Source organism: Oncorhynchus nerka, linkage group LG22, assembly GCF_034236695.1.
Source record: "Oncorhynchus nerka isolate Pitt River linkage group LG22, Oner_Uvic_2.0, whole genome shotgun sequence".
Classification (NCBI taxonomy): domain Eukaryota; kingdom Metazoa; phylum Chordata; class Actinopteri; order Salmoniformes; family Salmonidae; genus Oncorhynchus; species Oncorhynchus nerka.
Genome location: NC_088417.1, coordinates 55,148,387 through 55,170,338, shown reverse-complemented (window position 1 = coordinate 55,170,338; position 21,952 = coordinate 55,148,387). Strand labels below are relative to the sequence as shown.

The following is a 21,952-nucleotide window of genomic DNA, read 5'->3' as shown; positions in this document are numbered from 1 at the left end:
CCATAGAGCTAGAGGACTCTACTGCCAAAAAGTTTGCTTTCGCATGGGCAACACAATTGAGGACTTTCACAATTTTTAAGTAGTCAACTGGGTGGAACTCCCTATGGGTTAAGGATCCCATAATTCCATCCAGGGTTCTGTTCAAAATTGAGATGGCCTCAATGGCACTGTCCATGTTCTCACATACACCATCATGGGACAGATACAATGTGTCTAACTATTTCTATGGGATATTCTCTGTGAAAGAGATGTCAGAAGCAAGTGAGACATCCTACTCGATTATTCTTACTGGTTCATATCGAATCAATTAACTAAGCAGACCAGACCCAGCTGCTATCACATTGGTGCCTATGGGACAGCCACCCCATTAAGCAGACAGACGTTAAAAAAAAAAGGGTTAACAGCCTGAGTGAGACATCTTAATTGATTCCATTTTTCGTTAAGACATCTTCCACTTTACTTCCGGGTCATGTCCCCTAATCTTTTGAATGTGCTTGACGATTATATCATTACATTCGTGAAAAAGTGGTCATTCAAGATATAAAAAATTATATTTGTGAATTAATTTACTTCTGTCTGGGGCCTTTTATGGCGTTTTTGGCTTGATGACCATTGCGCTACATTTTTGCCCATTATTCATATTCTTTTTAAATTGACACAAACAATTCAATGAATAAAACGACTTTCTGAACAATCCATGACCATTACAGTATGGGCTCCCGAGTGGTGCAGCGGTCTAAGGCACTGCATCTCAGTGCAAAAGGCGTCACTACTATGGTTCGAATCCAGGCTGTATCACATCCGCGTCGCTCTCCATCCAACCCGACAGAGCCTGAGCAGATCTGCAGAGACAAATGGGAGAAACTCCCCAAACTCGTAATTTGGAGTCCCATAGGGCAGTGCACATTTGACTTGGTGGGGTGTCAATTGTAAATAAGAATTTGATGTCAACTGACTTGCCTAGTTAAAGAAAGGTTAAATAAGTAAATAACATTTAAAAAATGGGACGTTCTAAGGATCCCGTTTAGACGCTTTAAATAACTAACAAGGCCACTTCCTGCAAAATGACGAAACATTCATTGACGCATGCGCGCATAACATGTGACATTTTCCACCAAAGAAGTAGATGTATTTCACGTTTATTTCTGGGGCAAGGAGAAACGCAGAGTTGAAACGTGCGTTTTGAACCGCACCTTCGGTTGTAATAGAAAGTTCCAGAAACAGTGGACGGCATATACAAAATAACAGTTCATTTGTTATCGACAACTTTCGTGAAGTGAAATAATGTCGGTCATCGCAGAGGAAAATGTCCGTGGCGGTAGTGTTTTCAAGGAGATCAATGCTGATGATGAAGACAGTCAACCCACCGAAATCGAGAGTCTGTGCATGAATTGTTACCAAAATGTAAGTAGCTAGCTAGGTAACGTTAACGAGCTAGCTAACACACAGACCAGTTAAGTAAACATTGAATTGTCTAATTCTGTATGATTGACTGTCATCCAACATGTTTTCTCTCACTTTGTAGGGAATGACACGTATTCTTCTTACGAAGATTCCTTTCTTCAAAGAAATTATCGTCAGTTCTTTCACCTGCCCCAACTGCAGTTGGTCAAACACTGAAATCCAATCAGCTGGTCGCATACAGGATCAAGGCATCACCTACACACTCAATGTCAAGTCAAAACAGGTAGCCTATCTAACTAGGGAGGGGAAATTAACGAACTGCTACACGGTCACTCACTATATATATGGGAAGTAGCTAGCAGATTGTAATGGGCTATTGTGATGCTCCATTTTAGCCGTTACATGATCGGTACTGTTTGGCGTAGAACAGAATTTGACTATCTTGTAACAGCTAATGGAGCATTACATTAGCCCGTTACAATCAACTAGTTATGTATGGAAACTCTTTCTAGGGCCAGTAAAATTTTGCATTAAAACATAAAAATAAAAAAATGGTTAAACTAGTGAAATATACAATGCCTTCAAAGTATTCATACCCCTTGGCTTATTCCACATCTTGTTGTTACAACCTGAATTCAAAATTGATTCAATAATTTCTCAGCCATTTACACACAATACCCCATAATGACACATTTTTGGAAATACATTAGAAATATCTAATTTGCGTAACTATTCACAGCCCTGAGTCAATATCACCTTTGGCAGTGAAAACGGCTGTCTTTCTGGGTCTCTAAGAGCTTTCCACACCTGAGTTATGCAAAATGATAACCCTGTTCAATGAGCATTGTGTCTCCTTTGGCGTGGTGGCCGGAGACTTTAATTGTACCCTTAACCCAACCCTAGACAAATCATCTCAAGTCCCCACCACAAATCCTAGATCTGCAAGATGTTGAACTCTCTTACTAAAGAGATGGGACTGATAGATATCTGGAGAGAGACTAATAGCTCATCTATGGACTATGCATACTACTCTTAATGTCCATAACACCTACTCCTGTATAGATTACATTTTTATCCCAAAGAGTTTCATAAATTCAGCTACATGTACAATTGGACCTATAGCAGTTTCAGATCACGCCTTTTTTACACCTCCACTTTGACCTCTGCAAAAACATCCCGAGGTCAAAGAGCTGGAAATTCAACACCACCAAGCTTTTTGGCCCCAGCTCCGCCCTATCTTCATGCCAATGCTGGAGGATTTTTGCAAAAACAGAGTTCTCCCAGACTCAATGCACACAGCCCGCATTAGTGTTGCTAAAAAAGGACAAGGACCCCCTATCCTGCTCGTCCTTCCGGCCCATAAGCTTGTTGGATTTCGACTATTAAATAATTACCAAATTGCTCGCCAAAAGACTAAACACTCTTCCCAAAATAATAAAAGCGGACCAAACTGGATTTATTAGAGACAGATACTCTTCTGATAACATTCGCCGTCTTTTTGATATTATTGATCAAGTCAACGCACAGAAGACCCCTGTCCTGCTGGCTTCACTGGATGCTGAGAAGGCGTTTGACAGGATGGAGTGGAGCTTTCTGTTTTCAGTCTTAGAAAAGTTCAATATGGGCCCAAATTTTATTAAATGGATCAAATCACTATACTCCCATCCAAATGCCATGGTGACTACTAATGGACTGAACTCTGACAGATTCCCTCTGGAACGGGGCACAAGAAAAGGGTGCTCGCTGTCCCCCCTGCTCTACTTGTTGGGGGCGGAGCCTCTGGCAGAGCTGATAAGGAGCAATCCAAGTATTATGGGTGTTTCTGCAGGCGGCCTGCAGCACAAGATTTCGCTTTACGCGGATGATGTCTTGCTCTACATACCCAACCCTGAGAAATCCCTCCCTCTCATTTTAGACACAATTGCTCAGTATGGCAAGTTTTCAGGTTATAAGATCAATTTGAACAAATCCACTGTCTGCCCTCTCAATATTACACTCACCAGCTCTATGAAGACACTATGTCCTTTCCAATGGAAAACACAGGGGTTTCAATACCTCGGGATCTTCATAACACCAGATCTGAATAGCCTTTTTAAAGAAAATGATCTTCCACTCCTGGATCTCCCTCCCAATTAGCTTAGTAGGAAGAATTAATGTCATCCGTATGAACGTCCTCCCTAGACTGAACTACTTATTTCAGATGCTCCCATGCTATCTCCCAGTTTCCTTCTTCAAAACAACTAACCAAAGCATCACCAAATATATGGGGCAATAAAAAACCTAGGAGCAAGTTTTCCACTCTATCGAAACCTGAATCTAAGGGTGGTCTAGCCCTTCCCTCCCTTCAATTGTACTACTGGTCTGCCCAAATCCGCAACATGCTAACATGGATCATAAACAGACGAGTCAACGTGGATTCAGATAGAAGCCCAATCAGGACCTTTCAGACCTATTTCATCAGAAAACCACTACACTGAAATCCTTTCAAGAGCTCTGCAGTGAATTCGATGTGCCAAGATCCATTAAAAAAAAAAAAATCTTCAAATTAGACATGTCATTTCCTCATTTACCTCCAAGAGGAGGTTTAGAACTCAGTTGAATGAAGTTGAAACCCTTGTCACAGCACAATCCATTAAAGGCTAAATATCTTACATCTATAGACTCCTTTCTGAGAAAGGAGGCTCCTCCTTTACTCCTTTGAAAATAATCTGGGAAAAGGACCTTGGTCTGACTATCAGCGATGAATTATGGGCGGAGGTTTGCGACAGGGTATACTGCTCCTCTACCAATGTAAAAATGAAAATCTAATTACATTTTTTTTTTACAAATTGTATTATACTCCTTTGAGACTCCATAGAATGAAAACAGGTATGTCTCCTAACTGTAAAAGATGTACCTCTGAAAGTGGAACCTGTATGCATGTATTTTGGGGTTGTAGGGAGATTGCCAGAATCTGCCAATCTATACATACTGCTGCACAGAAAATACAAGAGGTACAGTTTGATATGACTTCATGTATCTATCTTCTTAATGCCCAGCAAGACTTTGTTCTTTATCCTGACAGAGAGAAAATTAGCTTATGACTATTACATACTTTGCTAAGAAATGTATTCTTCTATTGTGGGCCTCTAATACCCCTCCTACATTTAAAATGTGGATTGACCAGATTGTTGACTTTCTCCCTCTTGAAAAGCTCACTTATGACCTCCACAAGAGACAGCCCAAGTTTGATAGACTCTGGTCTCCACTACTCAACTATATTTCAAACTGGACAGGGTGAACGGGGTGACTAGGGAAATGCGCAGATACAGGTTGTGTAAGGTACTGTAAAACCTAAAAACGAATTATTTGCCCGTCGACTCAGCGAATGCTAGAAATAGCTGATAAGAAACTTGATAGTGCTGCTGCAAGTGTTATGTTTTTTTTTAATGTTATTTTATTTTTTTATTTTTTTGAGTACGTGTGTGTATATATATATATATATATATATATATATATATATATATATATATATAGTCAAATAAAAACACTTTCTTAATCTTTCATTTTAATTTTATTTTAATTTTTTCAAATGTAATTTTATATTTTGACTTTTTTTTTAAAGCCTGTCACATCTGAATGTGGAATGTGTTTTGTTGGTTGATTGAAAAACAAGAGAACTTCATAAAACTTTAAATTGAAAAAAAAGAAATGCAATGGAATGCAGCTACCTCTCACGTGAGCAGCTCATGCCAGACACCTGGTTGAAACAGCTCTCATTCTCTCGCCCTTCAAACAAGGTTCTAAAGACTTGACATCTAGTGGAAGCCTTAGGAAGTGCAATATGACCCCATAGACACTGTATATTCGATTGACAATGACTTAACTACAAACCTCAGATTTCCCACTTCCTGGTTGGATTCTTTTCTCAGGTTTTTGCCTGCCATATGAGTTCTGTTATACTCAGACATCATTCAAACAGTTTTAGAAACGTCAGTGTTTTCTATCCAAATCTACTAATTATATGCATATTCTAGCTTTTAGGCCTGATTAGCAGGCAGTTTACTCTGGGCATCTTTTTATCCAAGCTACTCAATACTGCCCCCCCCAGTCCCAAAGAAGTTAACCCCTTCCACTGTTAACACCTCGCAAAGCAACTATGGTGATAATGTAGAGGTGGTTGATTCTGTTCATCACAAGTATTGTCACTGACACACACAATTCCTCCAAAAATAACACTAGAGCCAACATTAACATAATCACTGGTGCTGTAATGGAAAAACCGTTCAACAGTGGCTGTGTGGGTTTTGTGTAAAAAAAGAAAATAAGGTTTAGATTAATTTGACCTTTTGTTTTTCGACAATTATTTATTGATGATAGGAAGCCTTTGGAATGTTACTTTCATATCTAAAACTAAAACTATCACAAGTGAGAATTGTTAACGTTTAGACAGATTGTCGGGACTGTTGTACATATTGTTTGTGCCGTCGTCAATGTTTCCCATGAGAACCCAAGAGGGTTCACTTAGGACCAGGCTAGATGCAGCACACTGTTGATTTTATATAGATTCATACTGTTTTCTTAGTTGGATAACTTTATTTGATGATCTTTTATTGTATATTTAGTCTGTTTTGTTATCGTGTTTTGTAGGATATGAATCGAGAAGTTGTCAAAGCAGACAGTGCAACCACCAGAATCCCTGAACTGGATTTTGAAATACCCCCATACACACAAAAGGGCTGTAAGTACTCCCTCAACTTTTTGTTGATTTGGATAACAATTTTCACTTTTCAGGCATACATACGTACCACTGTCAGGTTGCCACTGATTCCAGAAATTAGGGTCACCTGTTGTCGGCCTTAGAATTGCTAGCTTGGTCTCAGATCTAGAGAATTTCCTCGTCTCTTCATCCAATAACTGTATTTTACTGTTGAGATTCCTCTTAGCTATATTACTAGAATCAGTTATCCTTTTTGTATATACAGTAGGAATGTAACAATTTACCAATATGTATTGGTCTGCTGTTCAAATGTTTAAGATATGAGTGCGTCAGTCTGGGCATCCAAAACGATCCAATTGTAGCATGCATCGGTCAAAGTCGGTTCAAAATCTGATTCACTAAAACAATTGGCTCCAATTACTTTCTACCTTCCGAAAATACCTAATTTTGTGACAACTGCATCCTCTCCTTCAGTGTGGAACTAAGCATGTAATCATGTTGATAGTCATTGATCTCCAAGTAATTTTGCACGCATAACAACCCCAGGCAATATCAGTAGCCTAGTCAAACTGCGCAGGGTAGGTTTTTTTCTGATCTGGCACATCTGTGCATCACCTTCACCATTCAAATATATGTTAAATGGCTTGTGCTTAATTAGTTGAGTGACAGCCAATGTCATTTGCCGACAACCAATGTCATTTGCTATGTCATTTTTTAAATCAAATGTACTGTTAAATTGTGTTTTACCGGAATAAAAGTAGCCTATGATACCCCTGGAGAGACAACTCATCTGGCTATACTGTAGCCTACATGCTGATCGGGGCTTACATTGTATTTTATTTTGATTGTTCCGGTTCACCATAAGCAATAGTTTTGGTAGTTTTGCTTGAAACAATCAGTATATATGGTAATTTTTATGTAAGCAATTTCATGAGGACAGCAATCACTTTTGCTACCGGCATTCAATGTTGCCTCCATTTTTTCGGCACTGAGCAAATTTCAGGTCAGTTGCGCACACTTCAATGTTGTCAAAATTCTACTGTGAACACTGAGGCTGTACCCGTTTAAGATCGTTATAACAGTCGCCAATTGATCAGTGGCCTACCATTTAATTCTTTAAAAAAATAATTAAAGGACAAAATGCATCCCATCAAATTTGAACATTGAAATAGAACCGCTATCATTCAGCCAATGTGTGCTGTTCAATGTAGGCCTACATTCATAAGAATTCCAAAAAACCTGTAGGGATTGACATTAACCTGTTTTTCCACTGGTCATTCAGAGAAGGTGACTGAAAATGTTATGGTGGTTGATGCAAGAAACCTTTTTACATTATTTTCATACCATTTATTATTAAGAATCAGACAAATGATGCTACCACCTGCCTATTGGCTACTTGGTTTATTCAAGCCTGTCTCAACTTGTAACACTGCCCCTTTAAGACTTTTTACCTGACTTGCTTTTCAAAGGATAGAAATGCACACGTTTTGTGCTCTTGTAGGAAGCAACCACTCAACCATTGCTGACAAGCAATTAGCTATAACTGGGCTAATAGCTCACTTACTCGCAAAGAATATGAACTGTGTGCACACGTGACTACATGCAGCTCTCGCTTTGATCTTAAAACAAGCGCATCTACACTTATGCTGTAAAGACAGTCCAGATCAAAGTGAATGGCACAGATCCATGTATGGCAATGGTTTATTTGCGTATAGGGATACTGCAGCTCTGATTGGTTAACTTTGTATGGCTGAAATCCCACTAACAGGATCGATATGACAGCCAGTGAAAGTGCAAGGCGCCAAATTCAAACAAATCTCATAATTAAAGTTCCTCAAACATACAAGTATTTTACACCATTTTAAAGATATACTTGTTGTTAATCCCACCACAGTGTCTGATTTTCTAAAAGGCTTTACGACGAAAGCACACCAAACGATTGTTAGGTCAGTACCTAGTCACAGAAAAACAGTCATTTTTCCAGCCAAAGAGAGGAGTCACAAAGCAGAGAGAGAATTAATCACTAACCTTTGATCATCATCAGATGACACTTATAGGACTTCATGTTACGCAATATGTACAGTATATCACAAAAGTGACAAAACTGAAGAAATGACACTTTGCTACAATGTAAAGTAGTGTGTACAGCTTGTATAACAGTGTAAATCTGCTGTCCCCTCAAAATAACTCAACACAGCCATTAATGTCTAAACCGCTGGCAACAAAAGTGAGTACACCCCTAAGTGAAAATGTCCAAATTGGGCCCAAAGTGTCAATATTGTGTGGCCACCATTTTCCAGCACTCCCTTAACCCTCTTGGGCATGGAGTTCACCAGAGCTTCACATGTTGCCACTGGAGTCCTCTTCCACTCCTCCATGACGACATCACGGAGCTGTTGATGTTAAAGACCTTGCATTCCTTCACCATCCATTTGAGGATGCCCCACAGATGCTCAATTAGGGTTTAGGTCTGGAGACATGCTTGACCAGTCCATCACATTTACCCTCAGCTTATTTAGCAATCAGTGGTCGTCTTGGAGGTGTGTTTAGGGTCGTTATCATGTTGGAATACTGCCCTGCGGCCCAGTCTCCGAAGGGAGGGGTTCATGCTCTGCTTCAGTATGTCACAGTACATGTTGGCATTCATGGTTCCCTCAATGAACTGTAGCTCCCCAGTGCTGGCAGCACTGATGCAGCCCCAGACCATGACACTCCCACCACCATGCTTGACTGTAGGCAAGACACACTTGTCTTTGTACTCCTCACCTGGTTGCCACCACACACGCTTGACACCATCTGAACCAAATACGTTTCTTGGTCTCATCAGACCACAGGACATAGTTCCAGTAATCCATGTCCTTAGTCAGCCTACAAACAGTTTGCTGAAGACAAGCATTCTTGTGCATCATCTATAGAAGAGGCTTCCTTCTGGGACGACAGCCATGCAGACCAATTTGATGCAGTGTACGGCGTATGGTCTGAGCACTGACAGGCTGACCCCCCCCTCACCCCTTCAACGTCTGCAGCAATGCTGGCAGCACTCATATGTCTATTTCCCAAAGACAACCTCTGGATATGACGCTGAGCACGTGCACTCAACTTCTTTGGTCGACCATGGCGAGGCCTGTTCTGAGTGGAACCTGTCCAATTAAACCGCTGTATGGTCTTGGCCACCGTGCTGCAGCTCAGTTTCAGGGTCTTGGCAATCTTCTTACAGCCCAGGCCATCTTTATGTAGAGAAACAATTTTTTTTTTTTCAGATCCTCAAGAGTTCCTTGCCATGAGGTGCCATGTTGAACTTCCAGTGACCAGTCAGTATGAGGGAGTGTGAGAGCGATGACACCAAATTTAACACACCTGCTCCCCATTCACACCTGAGACCTTGTAACACTAACGAGTCACATGACACCGGGGAGGGAAAATGGCCAATTAGGCCCAATTTGGACATTTTCACTTAGGGGTGTACTCACTTTTGTTGCCAGTGGTTTAGACATTAATGGCAGTGTGTTGAGGTATTTTGAGGGGACAGCAAATTTACACTGTTATACAAGCTGTACACTCACTACTTTACATTGTAGCAAAGTGTCAATTCTTCAGTGTTGTCACATGAAAATATATATACTCAAATCTTTACAAAAATGTGAGGGGTGTACTCACTTTTGTGATGTACTGTATGTTTGGTTCGATGAAGTTCATAGTTATATCTAAAAATCTCAGTTTACATTAGTGCGTTATGTTCAGTAATGTTTTGCTTCCAAAACATCCGGTGATTTTGCTGAGAGCCACATCAATTTACAGAAATACTCATAATAAACATTGATAAAAGATACAAGTGATATACATGGAATTACAGATCCACTTCTCCTTAATGCAACCGCTGCGTCAGATTTCAAAAGAACTTTACGGAAAAAGCACACAATGCAATAATCTGAGTACGGCGCTCAGACACACAAACAAGCCATACAGGTACCCGCCATGTTGTGGATTCAAGAGAAGTCAGAAATGGCATTATAAATATTCACTTACCTTTGATCATCAGAATGGAATCCCAGTTCAACAAATGTTTGTTTTGTTCGATAAAGTCCATTTATGTCCAAATAACTCCTTTTTGTTTGCGCGTTTAGTTCACAAATCCAAATTCACGACGCGCAGGCCAGACGAAAAGTCAAAAGTTCCGTTGCAGTTCGTAGAAACATGTCAAATGATGTATAAAATCAATCTTTAGGATGTTTATAACCTAAATCTTTAATAATGTTTCAACCGGAGAATTCCTTTGTCTTTAGAAATGCAATGGAACACAGCTACCTCTCACGGGCGTGCGCCTGATTGAGCTTATGGCCTTCTGGCAGACTCCTTAGTCAAACAGCTCTTATTCTCTCCCCCTTCACAGTAGAAGCCTGAAACAAGGTTCTGTTGACAGCTAGTGGAAGCCTTAGGAAGTGCATTCGGGCCAAATTTACACTCTTGGATATAAACTACAAACCTCAGATTTCCCACTTCCTGGTTGGATTTTTTTCTCAGGTTTTTGCCTGCCATATGAGTTCTGTTATACTCAGACATCATTCAAACAGTTTTAGAAACTTCATTTTTTTTTATCCAAATCTACTAATAATATGCATATCTTAGCTTCTGGGCCTGAGTAGCAGGCAGTTTACTCTGGGCACCGTATTCATCCAAGCTACTCAATACGGCCCCCCAGCCATAAGAAGTTAAAGCACACGGGTCTGTGTAGTGTATGGGCCTTAGTCGCGCCTGTCAATGCAATAGAATCCTACTCCAATGCGCTCTGCGTACAAGAACATCTCTTACATAGTTATTTTATTTTTTCTGTATGTTGCATTGAAAGTGGCTGATATTGCATTGACTCGATCACAGTTCCCACAGTAAAGGGAAACGTTGATAGTGATAACTATAAAGTTCTCTTGCTATTTCTTCTGTGCTTGCAGTCCCAGAGGGAGAGGGAACATTGCACGCTGCATGGTCTAATCTGAGAAGAAAAGGTCACTCGAAGTCTGTCAACTTCCAAACGGTCTAAACCATTTGAGACGGGGGTGAAATCCAAAGTTGTGCTATATATTCATTGGCTATGTCATAGCTAGTTTACTAAGATAAATATTGATACATTATTAGCGCTAACAATTTTTTTGTGGTAGTTCCCTAATGGCTTCTCTCAGGTGCCTACATAAACCAAAGACCTAGACAGTACATAATACACACACACACAGATCCAGCACAGAGAGGCCCAGCTCCTGAGCTCCATCAGCATCAGATTTTAAAATGGGAAAATTAATGTTTATGCAACAAAAGTTGCATCGGTTCGTTCCTCTAATCAAACCAAATTCCACTGAATCGTTTCAAACTAAAAACCCATCTTTCCTGTATCGGAGAATTGTCTGGAAAGAGAAAGATGCATATCCCTATTATACAGGTATTTTCCGAAGGCAGCACAGTGTTGTAGGCTAAACTTGACTTCATTAATCCAACTGTTGTAGTAAATTAATCTTCATGCGTTTAGGAGAAGAAGAACAGTTGTACAGTAGCCATTAACTTTTCCTCTTGCTCCCTAGCACTCTCTACCATCGAAGGCCTCTTAGACCGTGCAGTTGCAGGGTTGGAGCAAGACCAGCCACTAAGAAATGTACAAGCTTTGTTTACTTTGATTTGACTAAATTCCATACGTACACTACCGTTCATGAGTTTGGGATCACTTAGAAATATCCTTGTTTTTTAAAGAAAAGCACGTCTGTCCATTAAAATAACATCAAATTGATCAGAAATACAGTGTAGACATTGTTAATGTTGAAAATGACTATTGTAGCTGGAAACAGCATATTTTTAATGGAATATCTACATAGGCGTACAGAGGCCCATTATCAGCAACCATCACTCCTGTGTTCCAACGGCACGTTGTGTTAGCTAATCCAAGTTTAGACTTTTTAAAGGCTAATAGATTCTTAGAAAACACTTTTGCAATTATGTTAGCACAGCTGAAAACTGTTGTCCTGCTTAAAGAAGCAATAAAAATGGCCTTTAGACTAGTTGAGTATCTGGAGCATCAGCATTTGTGGGTTCGATTACAGGCTCAAAATGACCAAAAACAAAGCCCTTTCTTCTGAAAATCGTCAGTCTATTCTTGTTCTGAGAAATGAAGGCTATTCCATGCAAGAAACTGAAGATCTCGTACAACGCTGTATAATACTCCCTTCACAGAACAACGCAAATTGGCTCTAACCAGGCTTTGTTTTTGGCCATTTTGAGCCTGTAATCGAACCCACAAATGCTGATGCTCCAGATACTCAACTAGTCTAAAGGCCCGTTTTTGTTTCTTTAATCAGAACAACAGTTTTCATCTATGCTAGCATAATTGCAAAAGGGTTTTCCAATGATCAATTAGCCTTTAAAAATGATAATCTTGGATTAGCTAAAACAACATGCCATTGGAACACAGGAGTGATGGTTGCTGATAATGGGCCTCTGTACCCCTATGTAGATATTCAATTTTTAAAAATCAACTGTTTCCAGCTACAATAGTATTTTACAACATTAACAATGTCTAATAATTTGATATTTTAATGGACAAAAATTGCTTTTCAAAGACGAGGACATTTCTAAGTGACCCCAAACTTTTGAACAGTAGTGTACTTTACTGCGTGTTGTTGACTAAATCATGTTTATGCTTGAAGGAAACTGCACCAGAAGTTGCTGTGAAAATCAGTGAGTTCATTGATAAATTGAAGAAGTTGAAAGAAGGTGAAAGTGGATTCACACTGGTATGTCCAATCGTATCGCTCAAGCCTCTCATCTGTGTACAAGATTGAAGTTACATGCAATTAAACATTTCTAGCAATACAATCAAGGCACAGGTTTAATAAAAGTACAATGTTCTTTCTTTACTCTGGATTTCTTATAGAATGATCTTCTGTTTAAGATACATGAGTATGTGTGTTATTGTAGGTCATTGATGATCCATCTGGGAACAGTTTTGTGGAGAACCCCTTTGCTCCGCAGAAGGATGAGGCTCTCTCAGTCTGCAACTACACAAGAACTCCGCAACAGGATGCCCAGTTAGGAATAAAGGCGAGTAGTTTGACTTGACACATCACTACTCCTGTAAGGGGACATATCTGTGTTAGAAAGGCCTCGGTTGCTGTCCTCATGTCTTGTGCCAATGCGTGTGGAATCCTCACAGGGTAGAAGAAAACAAGACTGCAGATGCCATTTTGTAATTTGGCACATGTTCACCAATAAACTTTCATCTAGCATAAGAATAATGCGACTTACATTTTATTTTTTATTTTTTTATTCAGGCTGAAGAAGAGGAGGAAGAGGAAAAGCCCATTAATGACATTGACAGTATGAGAAATGAGGTGTGATTTCCAGACTTTATGCCTCAATTTAGGTTGAGTTTTTCCTCAATTTACCCTTGAGTAATATATCTAATTTCTCCCTCAGGTGTTGACATTTAATACGAACTGTCCAGAGTGCAATGCCCCAGCCTCGACAAACATGAAGCTTGTCCGTATCCTTTCCAGTTTCTTTGGTTGTCCCGAGCAGTGGTGTAGTGGAGGGTTAACGCTAGTGTTGCACGCTACACTGAAACTTCTGTACCTTTGACTACTAGAACATGAAAAACAGTTTGGTATGAGAATTGTTTCTTTCGGTACTTCTGTCAAATGTGCCTCACGTCTTATACGGATTGAGAGGATCGAGTCTGTCTAGTAATTTGTGTGAATCTTCTCAAGGGGGCAGTAGTCAAATCAAACAAAACTTTATTTGTCACGTGTGCCGAATACAACCGGTGTAGACCTTACAGTGAAATGCTTACTTACAAGCCCTAACCAACAGTGCAATTTATAAGGAAAGAATAGGTATTAGGTAAAAGATAAGTAAAGAGGAGAGAAAAAAAGACGTAAAATAACAGTAGCGAGGCTATATACAGGTGGTACCGGCACAGTCAATGTGCGGGGCACCGGTCAGTCAGGCTAATTGAGGTAATATGTACATGTAGGTATAGTTGTGACTATGCATAGATGATAAACGGAGAGTAGCAGCAGCTTAAAAGAGGGGGTGGCGGGACACAATGCAAATAGTCCGGGTAGCCGTTTTGATCACCTGTTCAGGAGTCTTATTGCTTGTGGGTAAAAGCTGTTGAAAAGCCTTTTGGTCCTAGACATGGCGCTCCGGTACTGCTTGCCATGCGGTAGCAGAGAGAACAGTCTGACTGGGGTGGCTGGAGTCTTTGACTCTTTTCAGGGCCTTCCGCTGACACTGCCTGGTATAGAGGTCCTGGATGGCAGGTAGCTTAGCCCCAGTGATGTACTGGGCCGTACCCACCTACCCTCTGTAGTGCCTTGAGGCCGAGCAGTTGCCGTACCATGCAGTGATGCAACCAGTACCCACTACCCTCTGGTAGTGGCTTCGGTGGTGAAGCTGTTGAACCTTTTGAGGATCTAAGGACCCATGCCAAATCTTTTGTCTCCTGAGGGGGAATAGGTTTTGTCATGCCTTCATGATTGTCTTGGTGTGTTTGGACAATGATAGTTTGTTGATGTGTACACCAAGGAACTTGCACCTCTCAACTTGCTCCACTACAGCCCCGTTGATGAGAATGGGGGCTTGCTCGGTCCTCCTTTTCCTGTAGTCCACAATCATCTCCTTTGTCTTGAGTCTGTTCAGGGATAAGTTGTTCTTCTGGCACCACCCAGCCAGGTCTCTGACCTCCTCCCTATAGGCTGTCTTGTCGGTGATCAGGCCTACCACTGTTGCAAACTTAATGATGGTGTTTGAGTCGTGCCTGTTGCAGTCGTGGGTAAACAGGGGACTGGGCACGCACCCCTGAGGGGCTTCGGTGTTGAGGATCAGCATGGCAGATGTTGCTGCCTACCCTCACCACCTGGGGGTGGCCCGTCAGGAAGTCCGGGTTCCAATTGCAGAGGGAGGTGTTTAGTCCCATGATCCTTAACTTAGTGATGAGCTTTGAGGGCACTATGGTGTTGAATGCTGAGCTTTTTATTTCACCTTTTGTCTGCGTAGAGGTGGATCAGAGAATCACCAGCCGCAAGAGCGACATCATTGATGTATACAGAGAAGAGTCAGCCTGAGAATTGAACCCTGTGGCACCCCCATAGAATGAATAGTGTTCTCACGTAGGGGTTCCTTTTGTCCAGGTGGGAAAGGGCAGTGTGGAGTCCAATAGAGATTGCATAATCTGTTTGGGCGGAATGCAAATTGGAGTGGGTCTTGGGTTTCTGTGATAATGGTGTTAATGTGAGCCATTACCAGCCTTTTTCAAAGTACTTCATGGCTACGGATGTGAGCGCTACGGGTCTGTAGTTATTTAGGCAAGTTACCTTTGTTTTCTTGGGCACAGGGACTATGGTGGTCTGCTTGAAATATGTTGGTATTACAGACTATCAGGGGCATGTTGAAAATGTCAGTGAAAACAGTTGCCAGTTGGTCAGCACATGCCCGGCGCACACGTCCTGGTAATCCGTCTGGCCCAGCGGCCTTGTGAATGTTTAAAGGTCTTACTCACGTAGACTACGGACAGCTTGATCACACAGTCGTTCGGGAACAGCTGATGCTCTCATGCATGCCTCAGTGTTGCTTACCTCGAAGCGAGCATAGAAGGGATTTAGCTTGTCACTGGGCAGCTCGCGGCTGTGCTTCCCTTTGTAGTCAGTAATAGTTTGTAGGCCCTGCCACATCTGACGAGCGTCAGAGCCGGTGTAGTACGATTCAATCTTAGTCCTGTATTGGCCCTTTGCCTATTTGATGGTTTGTTGGCGGTGATAGCAGGATTTCTTATAAGCTTCTGGGTTCGAGTACCGCACCTTAAAAGCGGCAGCTCTACCCTTTAGCTCAATGAGAATGTTGCCTGTAATCCATGGCTTCTGTTTGGTGTATGTACAAACAGTCACTGTGGGGACAACGTCCTCGATGCACTTATTGATAAAGCCAGTGACTGATGTGGTGTACTCCTCAATGCCATCGGAAGAATCCATGAACTTATTCCAGTATGTGCTAGCAAAACAGTCCTGTAGTTTAGCATCTGCTTCATCTGACCACTTTTTTTATAGACCGAGTCACTGGTGCTTCCTGCTTTTAATTTTTGCTTCTAAGCAGGAATCAGGAGGATAGAATTATGGGCAGATTTGCCAAATGGAGGGCGATGGAGAGCTTTGTACACGTCTGTGGAGTAAATGTGATCTAGAATTGTTTTACCCCCTTTGGTTGCGCATTTAACATGCTGATAGAAATTAAGTAAAACTGATTTAAGTTTGCATTAAATCCCCGGCCACTAGGCGCACCGCCTCAGGGTGAGTGGTTTCCTGTTTGCTTATTTCCTTATACAGCTGACTGAGTGCGGTCTTAGTGCCAGCATCTGTCTGTGGTGGTAAATAAACAGCCATGAAAAAATTGAACTTTCTCAGGAAAGTGTGGTTTACAGCTTATGAGATACTCTACTTCAGGTGAGCAAAATCTAGAGACTTCCTTAGATTTTGTGCAACAGCTGTTTGCAAGTATACACAGACCGCCCCCCCTTGTCTTACCGGAGTGTGCTGTTCTATCTAGCTGATGCAGCGTATATCCCTCCAGCTGAATGTTTTCTATGTCGTCATTCAGCCCCGATTCGGTGAAACATAAGATATTAGTTTTTGATGTCCCGTTGGGAGGATATTCGTGATCGTACCATGTCTAATTTATTTTCCAATGATTGTACGTTGGCAAGTAATATTGTTGGAAATCTGCCCTTACCATCAGCGGATCCTTACGAGGCACCATGATGTGGATTTTGGCCTTGTTGGGTGTCTGAAGTAAATTCTGTGCGTCCTGCTTGTTGAAGAAAACATCTTAGTCTAATCTGAGGTTGAGTGATCGCTGTCCTGATATTCAGAAGCAATTTTTTGCCATAAAATACGGTGGCAGAAACATTATGTACAAAATAAGTTACAAATAACGTGAAGAAGAAAAAACCCTGCATAATAGCACAATTGGTTAGGCGCCCGTAAAACGGCTGCCATTTCTTCCGGCGCCGTCTTTCCAAGCTAGCCAGGCTACTTGTGCTTGCGGATGCAGCTGCCACAGCGCAAGCCACTTTTGAGAAGCAAATGAGGCGAGTGATAATGCCGACAGCATGGCTACTGACTAAATAAAATCATACCTTTGTGTCCACAGCTCGCTTACAAAATTGGCTCCAGAAGCGAACTAGGGGAATTCTTTGCTTATAAAGCAGATGAGGGCCAGCACACTGAAACAACTAAGCAAAAGGTGTTACAAAGCAGTGCAGTGAAAGGGAGGTTTAGGTCCCAAATGACATATCAGAACTATTTTACACATTTTAACATTATTCTACTAGCAATTCAAATGATTTTTAAGTGACAATGACATCAACATATATTCAGCATGACAATGTGAGCTTTATAATATGATTACAACCCAAAGGTAATGTGAAATGCACCTATGACAGGAATACATTTAGACTAAACCCACTTCGTGTTTGTCTGAGCTTGCTAGCAGTAGCCAGCCAGCAGGCCCGGGCGGAGCATTCTACCTTCAGAGTTGAAATGCATTCTGGGAATCGTGGTATGCTGTGTAAAGTCCATTGTAGAGACTTGCACTATAGAAGCTTAATGTTTTATGTCGATTTGGAAATAAAATATTCTTTAATACATCAAATTATTTAGTTGTAATTAATCATAGGTCTAATAAATGTAATTTGACCCAATATTATGGCCAATAGACAAGCAAATTAACCCTATGTATCAAATACATTTTACAATAGTTTAGATGTATTGTACAAATATTTTGTATGCTCAGAATCTAATATGGTTTTGCATAAGGAAAATGTTAAGATATTCTTCTGTTATTTAATATTATTTTTTAAGGAAATTAAATATAGAATATATTTTGGCTTTCTACTGTTTATCAATATTTTGGTTCAATGTTTATTTTGTGACTAGCTTAATACCCTTTCTTTTTTTGATGTGGTATCATTTCGGTATTGAGTATCATGATGCTTAACCTGGTAGGTAGGGGTATCGAAGTCAAAATGTAGGTATCGCGACAACTCTAGTTCACTCAAAAGCCATTTACACACCTTTTTCATTTTGCGCAAGTGTTCTTCTCCTTTTGTAGAAAAATACATTGAAAGTATAGGGACCGTTACTTTAATCAATGCGAATGGCGATCAGTGTTTACCATCTATTTTTACCACTAAACCACTGGTCCCCAGTAGTGTCCTATGATAAAGGTAGTGTATAAAGTTTCAATTTGTAAGGTGTAGGTATCCTCCTTTACAATAACTCAGAAATCCCCCATTTCAAAGAAGTCATTATCATGGCAACAAACTGTGATGACTGTGGACATCGAACCAACGAAGTAAATTTCCTCCTTTTTTTCCTTTTATTTAATCATTAATTCATTGTTAGGCACATTTTATTTTCAAGGCATATTCATAGATTGCAAATTTGCTAATATGACTGCATGACTCTATTCTGTGGTTAAGGTGAAATCTGGTGGAGCCACAGAAGAGCTGGGCACAAAGATAACCCTTCACCTCACTGACGTGTCTGACATGTCCAGAGATCTTCTCAAGGTAGCCGCCTCCATTGTACTGCCTGTTTATCTGGCATTCACTAGTTTCCTTTTATTGTGTCATTGCATTAACTTGGTCCCAGGTCTGTTTGTGCTTTTTCCAACTCCGTTGCTGCCATTGTCATGCCAAACAATACATACACCAGGGATTATCAACTAGATTCAGCCGCGGGCCACTTTTCTTTTCTTGAGTGGATGGTCAGGGGGACAGAACATAATTAGAAATAATTTGTTGGCAAAAAATTGACCGTAAGAAACCCAAACAGATATATTTGACAAAAAACAATCATTTCAAACCTTGCTTACATTTGTATACGATCACATATACAGTATCGCTCTATTATGCAGGGGAATACTTTGGAACAGATTTCCAAACTGTCAAGTCACTTGGAGCTGATTTGCTGGTGTTTTTCCAGTCTTATTTACAACAATAAAAAAACATGTTTTTTTATTTGGACCCCCTTGACCCAAATTTGGCTCGCCAGTTGGGGAACCCTGACATACACTCCATAACTGTGGAGGATATAAACATAATAAAGTCAAAGGACTTGTTTCCATTGTGGTCCTCGAATAAAGCATACAAAGGAACATGGAACTTTTTCACAGGAGAGCAATCATATTCCTGAATCATGTTGGAGTTGACTCAACCATGCCAGTTTTGTCATGTTGTGGTTGTTTGTGCAGTCGGAGACGTGTAGCATCCTCATACCTGAGCTGGAATTTGAGTTGGGGATGGCGGCTGTCGGTGGCAAATTCACCACCTTGGAGGGACTCCTCAAAGACATTAAAGATCTGGTAAACCCTTTTAATGCTTTATTCAATCGGTTGAGAATTATAGGGGGAACTGGATGAAGGGAAGATGCATTATGAACAGTGATCACAGGGATTGAACTCCAGTCTCCACTGGAGAGTTGTATATGTTTTAACGCCGCTTGTGTTAGCTCTAGTCCACTGGCTCTGCACTAGGTGCACTTTTGGCTTGGTGGATACTTTTGCCAAGGCTGCTGTGCTGTAATTCTAAGGCAGTGGTACACAACTCCAGTCTGTGAGGGATGCTGTGTCTGCTGATTTCATTTTCACCTTTTTAATTAGTGACTGATTTAGACCTGTGAAGCCAGGTGTGGCCAATCATTTACATTCATTTATTAGTTAACTTCTATGTAGAAACCAAAACCAGCAGGCCTGCTTCAAGGATTTGAGTTGTGCACCCCTGGTCTGCGTTCTTTCACTGTTATTTTTAATTCATGTTTCTCCTCCACTTTGTTTTCCTCCAGATTGTTTCTAAAAATCCCTTCACTTGTGGAGACAGCTCCACTTCAGATCGAACAGAGAAACTTAAGCTTTTTGGCCAGAAGATTGACAAGGTTAGAGGCATAACATTATTGAATAAGTCTATCACTACTGTTTTGTCTGGATCTAGTTTTGGTTCCACTACATCTATAGCTTGAGTGTACTTACAACTGTTAGTGATGTGTGGAATTAAATGTTTTTACATTTATTTTCATTTGATTATCGTAACTTACTCAGGTGAACTCATTGGCGTATTGTCTCACTTTGTAATTGTTGTTTAAGATCCATTCCATCAATTTTGAGCTTATTGCAATTTTTTTAAACGGAATGTTACCAATTGGCATAACAGTTGTAAATACTAACAATGTGTATCTACACTGTAAATGCATTGTAACTACCATGTAAATAGGGCTTTTTGGACATTTCATGTATTGGGAAACTAGTTTTTATAGTTTGTAAATAGGAGGCATTTATTCACTTTTATACAGTAAGTGTATTCTGGCCCTCAATCATCAAATAACTGTTAGTATGACATTTGTGTACATTTCAGTAATTTAGCAGACACACTTATGCAGTGCAACTTACACTGCAATTAGGGTTAAGTGCCTTGCTCAAGGGCATATCAACAGATTTAGTCAGCTCGGGATTCGAACCAGTGACCTTTCTGTTACTAGACCAACGCTCTCAATCGCTAGGCTACCTGCCCTGCAGATATTTTATTTAGACTTCAGAAAATCTCATGCAAGAATTTCACATTTGATTGATCAAACTTGAGTGAACTGCTTATTAGGGTACATATGCTGTATCTAAGTATGTTTGGCTAGACAATAAAGCAGTTGTTAAATGCAGAACAGTGGCGGCACCCATGCTGAAACTGTATCTAAAAGTGAAATGGAGGCTGGAGTGGGACTTTAAAATGCCTCTTCTTTTGAAAAATACTGTAGATCATGGCGGGAGACATGGATGTTCACATTGTTCTCGATGACCCTGCAGGGAACAGCTATCTCCAGGTACTAGGGCACTTCTCTTTCTCAGGTCTTTAAAGGGATAATTTGGGGTTTGGGCAATGCATCCAGGATGAAGGAAGTAAGATGTTTTGCAATCCAATGTTAACTTGTGTTAGCACTGAATGTCTACAGGAACAGCTAGCATGCTGTGCCCATAGACTTCCAGTCATTGCGCTAATGCTAGTTAGAAACAGTCTTCATACTGGACAGATATGGTATCCACATCTGCTTCGGGGGAAGTAGATAAAGGGCCTCATTGCCCAAATCCAGGACTATCCCTTTAAGGTTCAAACACGAAGTCTCCTCCCACTGGATAAATTTGTCATTTTTCATGAATCACATTTTCATTTCCTGCCCTTGTTCATTGATGTACTGTCTGAATGTATCGAATTAGAATGCATTTGTCTCATGTTTGTCTGCAGAACATCTATGCGCCTGACCCAGACCCAGAGATGACAACTGAGAAGTACACCAGGACCTTTGAGCAGAACGAAGACCTTGGTCTGAATGACATGAAGACAGAGGGCTATCAGAAGTAAGGACTTCTGCAGCAGAAGGGTTGATCTTACATAAACAATGCATTCTTTGGAAATTAATTTGAGACATTTGCCCTCACTGAAGTTCACAAGGACAGATGTCTTGCAGTTTTGATATTTGAGCACAATATGGTTGAAAAGTGAGATCTTATTTAAAATAAAGCAATCAATATGTTTATAATTTGATTAGTAAAGTATGCATTTTTTTGTTGAGAAATGCACTAATATAATCATGCAATTGAAATATTGTGTTTTTGCATCTGGTTGTTAATGTGATTCTGATTCAGTGGAATAGACTGGTTGAATTGGCCTTCTTCATTTATATTGATGTGTCCTGTTCAATGGGAGTAAATAAAGAATATACACTGGCTGCTGTATACAAATGATTGTCGGCTTTTGTTTGTGTACCTTGCCTTGTA

The 21,952-nt window shown here is 40.6% G+C and overlaps 1 protein-coding gene across 1 annotated transcript; it reads left to right on the top strand.

The window, feature by feature from the left end:
• Positions 1-1,100: 1,100 nt before the first annotated feature.
• zpr1 (ZPR1 zinc finger) lies at positions 1,101-21,919 on the top strand. The gene is made up of 14 exons (XM_029627335.2): positions 1,101-1,404; positions 1,526-1,687; positions 6,034-6,124; positions 11,671-11,741; positions 12,787-12,873; positions 13,058-13,180; positions 13,411-13,470; positions 13,556-13,622; positions 18,414-18,484; positions 18,612-18,701; positions 19,385-19,495; positions 19,975-20,064; positions 20,935-21,000; positions 21,420-21,919. The coding sequence occupies exons 1-14, from the start codon at positions 1,285-1,287 to the stop codon at positions 21,534-21,536; spliced, it is 1,326 nt and encodes a 441-aa protein (XP_029483195.1). The 5' UTR covers positions 1,101-1,284; the 3' UTR covers positions 21,537-21,919.
• Positions 21,920-21,952: the final 33 nt, after the last annotated feature.

Excerpts from the sequence above, each read along its gene's own strand:
- zpr1 (XM_029627335.2), top strand. The coding sequence starts at position 1,285 with ATGTCGGTCATCGCAGAGGAAAATGTCCGTGGCGGTAGTGTTTTCAAG. Across the intron at positions 12,874-13,057 it reads GTGAAAGTGGATTCACACTG|GTCATTGATGATCCATCTGG; the intron begins GTATGTCCAATC and ends GTGTTATTGTAG. Across the intron at positions 21,001-21,419 it reads CAGGGAACAGCTATCTCCAG|AACATCTATGCGCCTGACCC; the intron begins GTACTAGGGCAC and ends GTTTGTCTGCAG.